The following is a 15,675-nucleotide window of genomic DNA, read 5'->3' on the forward strand; positions in this document are numbered from 1 at the left end:
CCTAACACCAGATGTGTGACTTTCTTTGCTTGTGACTGTAGATCTGTTTTTTCTTCCAAGAATACACAATGACTTCAATCCTTGCTTAAAAAATGATCTGTGGAATGTTTTATTTGGCATTTCTCATCTCTTCACTTTTGTTTATGTAAAAATACATTTATTCAAGCAAAAACAGACTGTGTGATGTCATCTGCGAATAACTGAAAAGATAACAGTCAAATCTGATGGCAACCTCTGGCGCTCAGTGTACATTTCTCTTCTTCAGCATGGCTTAGTCACCTCTCTTTATCCTCTTATCCCAATACAAAGATGTGAGTCTTCTATCTTGAAGTCTGCATTTGTTTCCTGGATATCTACTGAGTGTGTTGCACTTATCAGTTCAACATTCATGATGAAAACAAGATTAGAGTTTCTAAGAGTTCACCAAATGCTTGGGGAAGAGAGAGGCACAGCCCCTAATTGATTAAGAATAAACCCAAGAACCGGGTATTTCATAAGAAAGACATTCATAAGGCACATGTTATAACTGATAGTAGCTGAAAAGCATTAGAGAAAAAAGCTAACATCAATGAGGTCTTCTGAGAATTGGGAATGAGATCTATTTAAAGAGGATGATGCTCATATAGTACTGTGCCCTGCACAGCTTAACGTCAGACACAAACAAGGAAATATATGGCACAAACTATCTATGTTCATGTCCAAGATGACAGTTTGACAGGATCTGGCCATCGAGCACTGCTTTTGCCAAAATTAATGCTTTTGTGTAGCATGTATTGTTTTAATCTGTTTTTTTAGGCCTAAGGAGATGGGCAAACCAAGTCAAATTGCCAGGTAGAATATAATATTGTGAGAAATCAATAAATACACTTAATTTCACATTACTGTCATCAGAAGTATCAAAAATGACACTTTTTTTGATAATTTGTATGAAATAAATTAGTTGTATGTAAACCTTCTTAATTATGGCTATAATTTTTTTTTCTAGGCTCACTATCCATTCTGATAGACTATAGATGAAAATAATACTTCACATAATTTAATATTTTATGTACTATCTTGTATACAGTAAGTGCTATAAAAAAAATTTGTAACTTGCAAACTGAATACAATTGTGTCCAAAGTAACAAATAAATCCCAGAAACCTATTTCATTGTTCCTCTCAGAAGAAGGATTGCAGAAAGTTCTTAGCTGTTCCCTTTTGCTACAAAATTCCAGACCGTCTGGATGAAAGATCCTCCTCTGGAAGGTTTTTGTAAAACTCAGCTGATACTTTGAGACAATCTGATTCAGTAGGTGCAAGTTCAGAGATCCAATTACACTAACTATGGGAATAAATACTACTTTCATAAATAAAGTGGCTTACTGGATGAGGTGTGGAAAAGAATCATAAAATAGATTACTTTTTTTTCTTTCTTATCAAAGCACTACAACATGTTGGGAGTGACACTATATACAGGTTGGGTACTTATGTTTAAAAATAACAATTTTTAATACATAATGCATTTTCAATTCAAGGTCATGAAAAATAAGAATTAAATGATTTTAAATCTAAAAAAAAATCTCTTAACTATTTCTTCTTAAGTCATTAGAGTTGCTTCCTCAGTGATGTCCTCTTAGCAGATTCACGCCTAATAGATCTCTTCAGTAGTCTTCTTTTGATTTCTAAAATATCAAAAAATGATAGTTATATAAATGATTAAAAAAACACATTCCAATATAATATACATACATACATACACTTACTTATCATTTTATTAGGAACATCTGTATACCTGCCAATTCATGTAATTATCAAATTAGCCAATCATGTGGCAGCAGTGCAATGCATAAAATCATGCAGATACAGGTAAAGAGCTTTAATTAATGTTTATATCAAACATCAGAATGGAAAATGTGATCACAGTGACTTTGAGTATGGCATGGTTATTGGTGCCAGACAATTTAAGTATTTCAGAAACAGTGGATGGCTTCGAGCTGAATGGAAGGCAGTAATGAAAATAATCACTCTTTACCACCGTGGTGAGCAGAAAAGCATCTTAGAATGCACAAGATGTTGAACCATGAGGCGGATAGGCTACAGCAGCAGAAGACCACATTGACTTCCACTCCTGTGAACAGGAATTTGATGCTACATTGGGCACAGGCTCACTGAAACTCGTCAGTTGAAGATTAGAAAAAGACCAGGCGATGTTTGACCAATCTTCAACCGTACTGACCAACAATCATGTAAAAGAATACATTTGAGGATTGCCTGGTCTTTTTCTAATCTTTAACTTAAGAGTTTCAGTGAGCTCCTATAATAGCATTAATGTGCAGGTTTATAGGTGTTCCTAATAAACTGGACAGTGAGTGTACAACAGAATATCAGAATATCCATTCTGTGATATCAGAATATCCACTTATCCTTCAGGGGACGTGGGGAACCTGGAGCCTATCCCAGGGAGCATCGGGCATAAAGCAGGGTACACCCTGGACAGGGTGGAAATTCATCGCAGCAGGATCACACACACATTCACACACTATGGACACTTTGGACATACCAATCAGCCTACCATGCATATCTTTGGACTCGGGGAGGAAACTGGAGCACCTGGAGGAAACCTCTGCAGCACGGGAAAACGTGGCAGTGGCGGAAATCAAACCCCAACCCCTAGCGTTGTGAGGCAAACATGCTAACCACTAAGCCACTGTGCTCCCATACAACAACTATATGGAAAAACTATTTTCCTAGTCAAGTGTAAACACATCACTTACGGGGTATGCATTCCACCTGTGGCTTCTGCCAGTGTCCATCTGCCATGCAGCGGACTACAGGTGGATGGCGTTGTCGGAAGCCATCATTGCACTGATATCTGATTATTGAGTTGACCTGATAGTGTTCCTTCTTAGTCCCAAACCACCTGCCATTCTTTAGTTCAGGAGGCTGGCCACATGTGACTGAGGAAAAGCTCATTTTAATATCTTTTGAATGACTGAGAAAATGATAGATTAAACTAGAGTAAATATATGGTCTAGATTATTTATATTTTAATGACTACATACCTGGGCCAGTCTTGCATGTGAATGGTAGATGATAGTTACAAGGCACGTCATTCCACTGCCCGTTTTCATGCCAGATCATCACCACGCAATCCTCGCCAGAGTTGAAATAGTTATCCGGTTGATTAGGCCTCCAGTTCTCATATTGCTGGGAGGAAAGTTGATGTTACATAGTGGTAAACAGTTGACTATCCCAACTATTCTGGAGTGTGTTTCAGTCATCAGATTTGAAATGAGTGTATATTTTCAAAAATAAATTAAATTCACAAAGTAAAACATCACATAATGTGTTAATAATGTGTTTTCAATATAGTACAGGGCGAATAGAATTTTCAAATGACACGTTTTGTTAGTTTTTTGCATTTTCCATACTGTCCAAACTTTTTCGGAATTCGGGTTGTACATTATATAAAAACTGGGCTGTTTCTCTCAGCAACATGAACTAAACATACTTACCATTGGGGTTCCATCTGTCCACTGGAAGTCATTCTCAAAAGTCTTATCATTTAGTCCAATCCACTGGTAATCCTGTGCATGGGCTAAAGAAAAGAGACACTACGTTATAATGGTAAAGACACATCCACATACAGACATACTGTGTTGACTTTCGACTTCACTCACAATTAACGAATACTTGCTCCTCTTGGTTGGTGATGCTGACCAGATGAGCTCCAAGGCTTCGACATTGTAGTTCAGCCTCCTCCCACACTGTTCTCTCCGAAAAGTGCAGGTAACAGTTACCTTGAAACTTAGTCCAGCCCTCCTCACATGTGTCTATGTCTGCAGTGACATATGAGGGGAGTGGGGATCACAGTTTATTCCAGTGAGCTGCAAACTTGATGCTATATCCTGGTACAAGCTGGGTTGGATATAAATACTTACATAACATTTCAGCTGAGAAGACAAAAGATTATTAGATGGACAAGTGGGTTTGGAATTTTGTTGGCATTAGCAATATGTGTGTAGCATTTCATAAAAATCCTGTATTCATAGTGCATTATAAAAGCATTTATCACATGCTATATGAGCCATTCTACAGAACTGGTGCACTACTGTCCCATAACCAAATATATTTTTAATAACAACAATGGAATAAAATGCAAAAATTATTTCAATATCATTATCATAAGTTGAAATTTAGGGGTTAGGGTTCCTCCCAATTGAAAGTACCCAATAAATGATGAGTTTACATGTATTAAGCTAACTGATATTTTATATATTATTGTGAGTTTCAATAGATAATAGAAGGATATTAGTAAACATCTAAGACTTGAATACTTAAATGCTTTAAATGTGTTTTTTGGTTGTGGGACAGCAGTTTGCACCAATTCTGTAGAATGGCTTATCTAGTATAAGTAGTACTTTGTGGTGGCTAACATTACAGCATGAATCTGCTTATAAACAGCTACAGTTACATGCATAACATAACGTAATATCAGGGGACATAATGCATTATAATATCTGTTCACAAAAATAATACAGACACCAGTGCGTTGATGCACTAAAACACAGGTCTGCATTATTGCGTTATAGTGTCTTATGCTATAGTGCATTGTTGCATTGGTGTCTACAATAATTTTAAGACTTGATATTATGATGTTAATCTTTTATTAATCCCTCATGGGGAAATTAAAGTCTTATAGTAGCATGACAGTAAGAATAGTAAGGAAGAAAAATAAATAAATATAAAAATGACAGTACCAGTGTCTTACTATGATAAGTGTATATATATTAAAAGGTAGAAGACTCATATGGTAAACAGAATACTAAAAGAATAATAGCATCAAATAAAAAAAGCAAAAATAAAATGAAAGAATACTTTATAATTATAATGCACTATGTACTATGTAATTATAATGTATTATGTACATTATAAAAACATATACTCAAGCTTTATAAAGTGTTATGCAAGTAACTGTGAACAGTTATATATGCTAATGCCATTATTTATGCTGTGTAACACATCATAAATACATTTATAATGCATTATGAATATACTAGGATATATTATTATAGAATATAGCATAGGAAGAAAGTGTTACTGAAATATCTCACATGTATCACACCAAAGGCTATTAATACATCTTCTGTATACAACCATAAATGCTGTAAGGGAGTGGGTATTGTCCTTAGCACAAAGTTAACTCACCGTTCACTTCTATATGTCAGGAATAAACATAGAAAATAAAATGAAGAGGGCAAAAACAGTCTGGTGTTATGCCTAAATAGAAAACGTAACGAGCACAGGCACAGGCACAGGGTTATTATTTCCCTACCTGCTTGAGTCACTGAGGGACATGTCTGTTTCCCCCCAGGTGCCTTTTCATACTGACCAGTAAATTATAAACTTCTTCCTTTATATCACCTTTTCCTCTACCACAGTTTCCCCAACCACTCACCATTTTGCAAAAACATGACTGGCTAGTTAGTCTTATATAAGCATGTTCCAGCACACCAATGACACCAAATGACCAGCCAGTGCTATTGGAGAACTGAGACTGCCTTTCATGGCATCAGGTTTGGTTGTTTTTGAGAGATTGTTAGTAGAATTAGCTGAAGCCAACCTCGTACCGATCTCACAGCGATCCCCTCCATAGCTGGGCAGGCATAAGCATTTGAAAGCATCCTGTACCTCCACACACGTAGCTCCATTGGCACAAGGGTTTGAATGGCACACATCAACCTCTGAAAATAAAGGTTCTGCGGTTAAGACTGGGGACTACAAAGTGACCCTTGAGCTGGGTCATGCCTAGGTAGAACACAGGCGCTGATCAAATCAAAAACCATGAGCCATGCAACATGCTTATCTGATCCATTCAAATCAATAAACCACAAGTTCATCAAATGGTTTGAGAGGAAATTGCTTGAATGATTGGAATATATTCAACCGTTTCCCTTGTGGTTTAAAATGAATGGTCTAAACATATATCTCACAAAGCGTTGCATCAGGACAAGGTCCAGATTCATATCAAGAAGAAGGAAAAGCCATGTACCAGGTGTTAACAGGTGTGTAGCAGGCTGGAAAATATAGTGCTGATTAAGCCATACTTGAGCAAAGGCAGAGCTGAATAAAAACAACACATGGGTGCACAATCAATTAATTGAATTGATAACTGTGAGGTCCTGTAAATATATCAGGTAGAATCAGATATCCCCACACACATGCCACACAACCTGTGAAATGGATGAGGATGACAATCAGGCACAAGCAAATTGACCCCAAAACACACACTGACAGGGAACAATGACAGAGATAGAGAGAAGTGTTCCATTAATGAGAGAAAACACTAAAACACAAACAGTTAATGGGAATTAGATCATTGTGACAAAGATGCACGCAATAGAATATCTCACATCAAATTAAATTAGAAAACCACATTAATCTAATGAGAAATTTTTGGCATTTTTTAAATACAAATTAAAGCCAGCTTAAGTGACTTACCAGCATGGCACTTTTCCTCCTTCACCCCAGGTGGGCAGCGACACATGCCAACCCCATCCTGCACAAAACACGCAGCAGCACCACAGGGGTTTGGGTTACATGGGTCCACAGCAGCTAGGATACAGATATAGACAGAAGGAAAACATAAACTGAAATATTTGAAAAAGTGCAAAAGGGCAGCAAACCTTACAACTTTTTAGCTCATGAGTTTAGTATCTTTAGATTAATATTCAATGACAGTGATATTGCTAATTAATACTAGTATTGCTAGTATTGCTAATTGCTAAGTTACCTTCCTCCATGGCTGGGACCTCTAAGACAGTTGGGGTCTTCATTGAAAAGGCAGGGTCTGTAGTGGTGCCAGCCATAGATGCAGGAGTCACAGAATCATATTCCCAGAAGGGTTCAGCAGCATTTGACAAGATTTCTTGTGGCCGTGCACTGTTACTAAACAGCCCTGAGGGAACTAGAACTGTTGGTTCATCAGTTGAATGAATTGGGTCTTCATGAGGGAGGGATGTGGGATGGTGATCTTCGCTTGAAACAGTAGTATGGCGGTCCCCACTGCTAAAAAATGGTCCACTCTCCCGCCCACTTTGCTCAATTGGTCCTTTTCTGAGCTCCTGGTTTTGAGTGGATCTAAAAGAAACTTCCACCATGCTCTCATCAGTAAATGATATAATATTCCCGCTGGCTGATGCCTCTGATGTGCCTCCTGATGGAAGACCAGAGACTCCAGAGAAATCACCACTCCCTTCCCCTGATCCATACATCAAAAGTCCAGAAGCCTCTTGTTCTCTGCTGGATAAGTCTATGAGATCAGTAAAGCCTGAGTCCAAAAAGGTGATGGAAGGAAATCCTGAACCACTTCCAGAGCTGCTTAAATCACCAATTCCACTCACACTAGAGCCACTCAAACCAGACTCATGTAGATCTCCAGATCCACTGATATGCATATGACTTCCACCCAGCTCCTGAGCTGTGAGGGTTGGAGCAGTGGACACTTCCACCCACTGACCTTTCACCATGATTTCACCACTGCTACTAAGCCCAGAGAAGCCACTGTCATCTCCAGAGGATATCAAACCTGATGAAAAACCACTGAATCCAGAGAACTCCCAGCTAGAACCAAGGCCTGAAGAAATGCCAGAAGATTCTCCACTTCTGCTCTCTCCCAAGATGTTGAAAATGTCTGACGTAGACCCACTCTCTTCTAAACCAAAACTTGAGCCACTTTCTGATCCAGACCCATCCCCACTGAAAAAACCAGAACCCATACCTGACATGAAAGTGAGGATCGCTGCACTTCCCTCCCCAGCTTCCTGACGTGTCCTTGAAGCTGATGCATCCCCAGACAATATTGTGTCAATTCCTGAGAAGGTCACACTTATGCCTGAGTCATCACCACTAAGGTCTGAGCCAGACATGTCTCCACTTGGCAGTCTAGATCCTGACAGTTCTCCTTCTAAACCAGAAGACTCACTTGGCTGTCCAGATCCTGAAAGTTCTCCTCCTAAACCTGAAGACCAACTTGGCTGTCCAGATCCTGAAAGTTCTCCTCCTAAACCTGAAGACCAACTTGGCTGTCCAGATCCTGAAAGTTCTCCTCCTAAACCTGAAGACCCGCTTGGCTGTCCAGATCCTGAAAGTTTTCCTCCTAAGCCTGAAGACCCACTTGGCTGTCCAGATCCTGAAAGTTCTTCTCCTAAACCTGAAGACTCACTTGGCTGGCCAGATCCTGAAATTTCTCCTCCTAAACCTGAAGACCCGCTTGGCTGTCCAGATCCTGAAATTTCTTCTCCTAAACCTGAAGACCCACTTGGCTGTCCAGATCCTGAAAGTTCTCCTCCTAAACCTGAAAACCCACTTGGCTGTCCAGATCCTGAAATTTCTTCTCCTAAACCTGAAGACCCATTTGGCTGTCCAGATCCTGAAATTTCTTCTCCTAAACCTGCAGACCCATTTGGAAGTCCAGATCCTGAAAGTTCTCCTTCTTTATAATGTGCCCCACTCGGCTGCTCCCCACTTCCACTAGCTGATACATCACCAGAAAAGCCACTGGTCCCAGATGACTGGTCTGCTGAACCAGAACCAGAGAAGTCCACAGGAATGGGAGGAGTAATGGTGGGGTTCACTATGGAAATACAGGGAAAATAGAAGAATGGGCAGTAAAAATGTTTATCCCCAAGTAATAAAAGCTTAGACTTAATATTATTAGATACAGACAATAAGATCCATTACCAGGTATAGAAAGGTCAGTTCTTGAGGTCAGGTTCACCAATTCCTCTTCAATAAGTGTCATGTTCAATCCAGTCTCATTAAGATATAATTGGAAATCAACTGTGAAAAATAGTTAATATATATTTATCTATAAGCTTTGTAATTGTAGACAATTCTCACATACTATTTGGTTGCAAGTATTTAAGTGTTAATACCTTTCAAGCAGTAGGCATCAAATTTGGAGTGCACATCAGGATATTCAGTCTGATTGGGAAACTTAAAGACTGTATGGACTCCAGATTTCCCTCCTCCACACCGAGGCCTGGGATTATTAATGGGATAGCGGACACTGTGGTCGATGAGCCAGCCAGCACGACACTTATCAAAGCCTTGCTTCCAGGCCACATACAGATCAGCTGTGGAGGCCAAGGAGGCGTTTTGGGCCTGGCAATAAGCCATTGCTTCATCATATGTGAAACCCTCAAATGAACTCACATGAAAAACATTCCCTGGAAGAAAATGGTAAGTGTGACTGTTTATTTTATTTCGTTTTTTTTTTTTTTTTTTGGTTTATATTGTTATGCTTCAAATTAATTGTAATTCCAGAAAAAAAAACTCAACCAAAAGCTGTAGTAACATTTCTTACAATGAACCAAACCAAATCCACTTTGAGTCTCTAAATTTGTTAAAGAGCATTGAAGTTGGAACCATCATACCTCTTGGTTTGTCCATGTAGCAGTATACATCATAGTGCTCATTGGCAGGTCGTATACCATAAGACCTCACACCGGACAAATCTTCCAAATCACCAGAACATTTCTCTCGTGCAGATATGATTGGATACCTTCATTTTGAGTAAGAAAAACAACCCAGTAAATAATATGCATGAAATTTATTTGTTTTCTGTTTTGTTTCCTTATTATACAAATAAATGTCATCATAACTTAAAAACATTATCGGAAGTTAACTCCAGAAAAAAAATTACCTCACTGTCTGGTCAATCAGCCAGCCTGCATCACACTGGTGATAGCCAGCTTCATAGGCAGCCTGTAACTGTTGAGGACTAGCAATCACTGCACCAATGTTCTGACAGGCTAGATGAGCCTCAGAAAAGGTAAAAGCATAGCGACTGTGACTTAGTCTGAAGAGGAAGACAACACCTGAATGGAAGAGATGAGAAATAAAATGTGATGCATTTGTAGTAAAAAAAATATATATATTTTATTTATTTATTTATTTATTTTTTTACAAAGAAGGACTATTACTAATACACCAGATCTCTGTATTATTATTTTCTTTTTTACCAGTAAGTGAAGTTGCATTTTCCTCAGGAATCTCTGATCCAATTTCAGGTTGTGCAGTCACCACTTTTATAAGGTCATCAATGATACTGGGTGGTGAAGACAGAGGCAGCTGTGTGACATTCTGCTCCACAGACCAGGAGTCAGCAGTGGTGGTGGGGGGTTTGTGGGTTTCAACCTGGCCTTTTAGCTCACTCTCAGTGGAGGTCTGCGTAATAAACACCGGTGGGCTGTCTGTCACCATATCCACACTTACTACGTCATTTGTAGCCTCTGTAGTCTGTATATCTGGGAAGATGTTGGATATGGCTGAGCCCTCTTCCTCCTCGTCTAAACAAGATAAAAGCAGATTTTATTACTAAATCAAAGTGGCTGTGGGTAAACTGACCCATTTGCTATTCATTATGATTCATCATTATTGGGAAACACAACTATTAAATGTATCATAATTTGCAATACTAAGCCAAAATTGGGTAAATCCACGAAAAGTTCCTAAAGTAGGAAACAGAAAATAAAACCCAATATGTGCACCTGTGTAACAGATAGCATCATATCTTGATTCTGGTAGAGGGTAGCCTGTCTGATTAATGAATCGGTACACAGTGCGCACACCCAGTAGACCTCCTCCACACTGTGGTCGGGCAATGTTTATGGGATAGCGGACACTCCCGTCCGCCAACCAGCCTGCATTACATTCGTCCATACCAGCCTTCCAGGCCAGGTAGAGCTGCCCAGTTGTGGCTAATTTAGCACCCAGCTTAGCACACTGGGCCTGAGCTTCAGCAAAGGTGAACTTTTCAGGGCATGTTGAATAGAACACCCTCCCTGTAGCAAGACATGGGATGAAATTAATGTGTGAACAGCTCGTTTAAAAATCAGAATTTGCCTGAAGTTTGCATTTGTGACATACCTGACATCTTCTCAGCAAAGCAATACACATCATAGGTCTCGTTTACATCTCTTACTCCATACGTTCTCACTCCTGGGTATTCATACTTGTCACCATAGCATTCCTCTCGGGGTTCATGGATAGGATACCTTTCATCAGCAGCAAAATACAACATTATATAAAAGAATATAGAGAAATGATGAACATTAAAATAAATGCACCTAATTTTTATAAAGTGTTCTCTGAACTGACCTAACAGTTTGGTCAGAAAGCCAGCCAGCATCACACTGGTGGTACCCTGTATCATATGCTGCCTGTAGCTGCACAGGTGTGGCAATCACAGCACTATTCTGAATACAGGCTGCCTGTGCCTTCTCAAACGTCAGGGTGTAACGTGAAGTAATGGCACGGTAATGGAACACAATGCCTAGAAAAAATGTTATATATATTCGTTCATTCCAGACTTAATTCTTTACACTGACAATTAACAATATCAGCACCCCTGTATATATATGTGTGTATATATATATAAGATGTGGCATTACCTTGCACCTGGACATTGACAGAATCATGGCTGTCTTCGATTCCATGCATGACTTCACAACGATACACTCCAGACTCATTTGAAAGAAGCTGTGTGATTTTAATGGTGGCGTCAGTGGGGCTGGTGGGGTATGCCACCATTTGAACCCTGTCCGTGTACTTCTCGTTCACTGCCACGATACCCTCACTGGCCACCAAAATGTCTGTGGTCGTCTCTTTGGTGCTGATGCTCCATTTGATGCGATGGGACAAAGGAGCTATGGTGGGAGCACCTGGGTCAGGCGCTGTGTCATCCAGGAAATAGCAGGGCAGAACCAGTGTATCTCCCATTAAGGGTTGGAGAGGTTGAGCAATGGGAATACTAACACTCAGGGTTTCTGGTTCTGGAATACATGCAACAAAACAGTTATTACAAAACTGACAACATAGAGCTATAATACATGCACACACCACTGATACTGCAAAAAAAAGGTTTGCTATAATAACAGTACATATTCAATATTCAATAATTTGCCTGATCAAATGCAAAAAGTTCAGAGTTAAAAATACTTGGAGAATCTGTGAGGATTCATAAACTGAAAGACTAATACTGGTTTATACAAATGGATGAACTCAAACATAGAATTTTACTCACCCATATGTAAGTAGTCATGATAGGTCAATTTCGCAGAAATTACCCGAAGACACAAACACAGTAACAGCAATGATGTCATGGCTCACCTAGAAGTCAGATAACTATTATGCCAATGTGTAAAATATTCAGCATATCCAGAGAAATAATATTTTGGAAAGTATACTTAATAGTGTACCTAAAAGTAGAACCAACACCCTTGTATGCTACCTTATATTTCCAATACTAAACCAGTCTGCTAGAAGTGCCTAAAAAAACTTGCCTAGAACAAGAAGTCTTTGTAAGAGCACAGAATTCATACTCTGCGAGAATTAGGAACTGGAGGAGGGAGTGTACTTGGGGTTTAGTACTTTAATGTTATAACAATACTGTAAAAGCTGCTTTTTGATTACTTTTTGTCTCATCCTTTTAACTTTGCCTACCTAAATTAGGGTGACAAATGATTTGACAATTGTAAAGGCCTTTAGCCCTTTTATAACAAATGTCATGACCACTCTGTGGCACTCCTCCATTTTCTCCCTGGACAGTTTTCCCTTCATTGCCAAAGAGAATAGTGTCTCCTAGGCAACGGATGTGCTAGCGAGGTGCAAGCACTAGCTAGCGAGGTGGAAGGACTAGCTAGCATGGGGTCTGTTGAACTCAGGCTTGGAGCCCGCAAGTCTTCAAACACTGCTGGAGCTTTATATCATGCTGAGATAAATGCGTTGACATAATTTAGGTTCAATCTCCTTTTCAGCAAATTAGTTTTCCACATTTATTGCATTTGGCAGTGTCTTCAGTTTGCTTTGAAAAGTGAAGCCACACTTTTGATCATTTTGTGTGTTCCATAATCCCCTGTCTGACATTAGCCTATCAATCGAATCCAGTGTACATGCTGATGTGTTTATGCATGATATACTCAGGTCCTGAAAGACCCTTACAGCTGTAGGACGTGATGTAGGTGCAATAATCAAGGATGTTGCTTCAAAAGTGAGTGAAGTGTGCTTTTAAGAACCAATAAGGAGAACCTTTTTTTAACGGTTACCCGATTCTTGGAATTTTGTCATACCACTTTACCACATAGTAATTTTCAGTTTTTGGAGACAAACCAGTAATAGCCTAATCATTCCTTATTAGTTTTTAAACTGCTGTATGGTACTATTCTGTGGACCATCACCACCACATCAGGCAATTTGCAAGTTAGTGTGTCATTAATTTATGACCAGATGCCAGCAATGGGATGAATAAAGAAAAGGCCCACTGTTTCTACATTATTCCTGAAATGAGTGTTTGGAAAATATGTGACTCACAAGGAAAGCTTCAGATTTAGGTTTACTGTAGTTCAAGTGATTGTATGTCAGTATTGGCCAGTAATTAGGAGTGATTGTGGATTTATGTTCAGTAGCTCTTCCTATACAGAGAATATTCATATTTATAGAAGTCAAGAGGGTCTTATTCATAGCCGAGTAAACGAAAAATCAGTTTGATCACATTATTCTCACTCTACTTTACTCCTGTCTACCTCCCTGCTACTCCTGCCTCACTTCACACTAAGCAACAACTTAAAATTTATGTTGCTATAGAAATTAATGATGTGATTTCTGTGACTCAACGGGAAATAATACTTTTTTTTTTTTTTTTTTAGCAAAAATACACTCTTTGGCTGGTAGTGTAAAAAAAGCAAAGCAACCTCAGCTGATATGCAGCATATTAAACAATCTGTCATTTTGAAAATACACCAAATGTTTTTTGTGGCACTGTAAAAGAATTCTAGACTATAATTAGAGACTGGGCTGTTGGGAACTGACTGATAAAAAGTATCATTGGCACATTTCTATGGGAAATATCCTCCTAGATAATATATGGCAACATGCCTTGTGCTTTTTATGGCCTCTTGTAAAAGCAGTTGATTGTGTTCAAATTTAACACTATGGCCATCACCGTTAAGGCATTGTAGTTAAGTATTAAAACAGCACTTCAAATGGCTAGAAAATATGCAAGGAATATTCTGGCACTTTTTCCTGTAGTATATTCTTGCAGAAAATAATGTCACTTTCTCACTCACAGTCTGACATGACCTTTCAAACCTCATCACCATGTAACATTCCAAATGCTTTTCAAGAGGTGTCCTTCAAAGAACCAGAGGCTTATACAGATAGTCGTATGACAGATATAATGACTTAGTGTTGGTGCTGTATCTGTGTGGTTGTGCACAACTGCAGCTGAGGCATATGAGTATCTGGCTCTTTCAGCGCTCTAAAGTCTGAATGGCTGTATATAAGAAATGGCTGTGTCAGTGATGATAACATACAGGGCCTATAAATAGCTTTTTTCTTTTTAGGGTAATATAGATGTGTATAAATTGAAATAGAAAAATTATGTTTATTATTAATACTTTGAAGGTGTAATTAATATAGGATCATATCACAAACAGCACTGAGTCCCTTTGCAATGAAATGAACTTAAGACTGGACACTTAGAGATTTTTACTTTCTTTTTTTTTTTGGATAAATTAATTGAAAATAAAAACACAGAATTGGCCTATAGTATAATAATATAAGGTTGGCAATTTTTCATTCAGCAAAAATGGGAAACTATGTAGAAGTTGTCAGTGTCATACACTATCATGCTTCTTATTATAAATCCATCCTAATGGATGTCTTCTAGACTTCGTTCTAGTGTTCCCTTCATCAATAGCCATATTAATGCTGAAACCATTAATACATGTATTTATAGAAAGGAAGTCAATAAAAAATAATGAAAAATCCATTTAGTGTATATATAATGGTAAAGTAAATGCAATATATATTTCCTTTTCATTACTTTTGAAAATGGGCTTTCTACAGATACAGTATATGCATATTACACTGTAGGATATTAAGTTGATTTAGCTTTTGATTTCTATACATTAAAACTCTCAGTGTTGAATTAACACCCACATTGTTTACAGAAGGTGATGACAAATGGACATTGTAGATGTTACATCAACAACGTGGTGTTAATTCAACACTTGAACTGTTCATTTAAGACCTAAGCTCACAGCAAGATGGTTATTAATTGCAATATCTAGAAGAAGAAAAAAAATTAAAATGGAACCTACCTGCTTGTTGCAAAGGATCTCCTGTTAATGCAGCTCAGAAACTATAATCCTCTCTGAATTGCAAATGTCTTTGATCTTTCCACTGACTCTCGGTCGTGCAAACAGACAGAGGTGCGTTTGGAGAGCTGTGTGTCTCCTCAGAGCGCGGAGCAGAAAGAGCCGGCTGAAAGAAGAATCCTGCCAGGCTGTCAGGACACCGAGGCGCTGTAAGGGGAGGGTGCAAAGGCAGCTTTACTTTATTCTGGCATTGATTATGTGTTGAATTAAATGATGTAATGGTCCGCGACTTGTGCGCAACGAGCACGCGTGATGGCGCACATCCATTTAGATCCGCGTGACGAGAGTTATGGCGGGTAAAGATTACAAGGATGTTTTGTAATTGAATAATTGACGATCTATAAATGGTCTCATTTATATCTTTTGTGTAATTCTTCTTACCTCTGTAAAAAAAAATGGTGCAAGAACGTTGCTGCATTAGTTAACATTAACAAACCATTCACTTATTATGTCATTCCAACTTACTTTTTCATT

General features: G+C 38.6%; 1 protein-coding gene across 4 annotated transcripts; it reads right to left on the reverse strand.

Moving 5' to 3' along the window:
* Positions 1 to 81: 81 nt before the first annotated feature.
* On the reverse strand, positions 82 to 15,378 carry acana (aggrecan a). 4 transcript variants are annotated; one of them, XM_017458417.3, is made up of 19 exons: positions 15,145 to 15,372; positions 12,069 to 12,154; positions 11,437 to 11,817; positions 11,144 to 11,318; positions 10,913 to 11,040; positions 10,534 to 10,827; positions 10,006 to 10,332; positions 9,687 to 9,861; positions 9,418 to 9,545; positions 8,917 to 9,210; positions 8,723 to 8,821; positions 6,774 to 8,615; positions 6,482 to 6,595; positions 5,611 to 5,724; positions 3,661 to 3,819; positions 3,496 to 3,578; positions 3,043 to 3,187; positions 2,755 to 2,937; positions 82 to 1,662 (listed from the first exon to the last, which is right to left on the reverse strand). In XM_017458417.3, exons 2-19 carry the CDS (start codon positions 12,145 to 12,147, stop codon positions 1,586 to 1,588), a joined length of 4,797 nt encoding a protein of 1,598 aa, XP_017313906.2. In that variant the 5' UTR covers positions 12,148 to 12,154; positions 15,145 to 15,372; the 3' UTR covers positions 82 to 1,585. The 4 variants fall into 4 exon arrangements, with proteins under 4 accessions (XP_017313906.2, XP_017313907.2, XP_047007444.2 ...); XM_017458418.3 differs by lacking the exon at positions 5,611 to 5,724 and having other exon boundaries at positions 15,145 to 15,371; XM_047151488.2 differs by lacking the exons at positions 82 to 1,662; positions 2,755 to 2,937; positions 3,043 to 3,187; positions 3,496 to 3,578; positions 3,661 to 3,819 and having other exon boundaries at positions 5,589 to 6,270; positions 15,145 to 15,378.
* Between the last annotated feature and the right edge of the window lie 297 nt (positions 15,379 to 15,675).

This window comes from Ictalurus punctatus, chromosome 27 (assembly GCF_001660625.3).
Source record: "Ictalurus punctatus breed USDA103 chromosome 27, Coco_2.0, whole genome shotgun sequence".
NCBI classification, from domain to species: domain Eukaryota; kingdom Metazoa; phylum Chordata; class Actinopteri; order Siluriformes; family Ictaluridae; genus Ictalurus; species Ictalurus punctatus.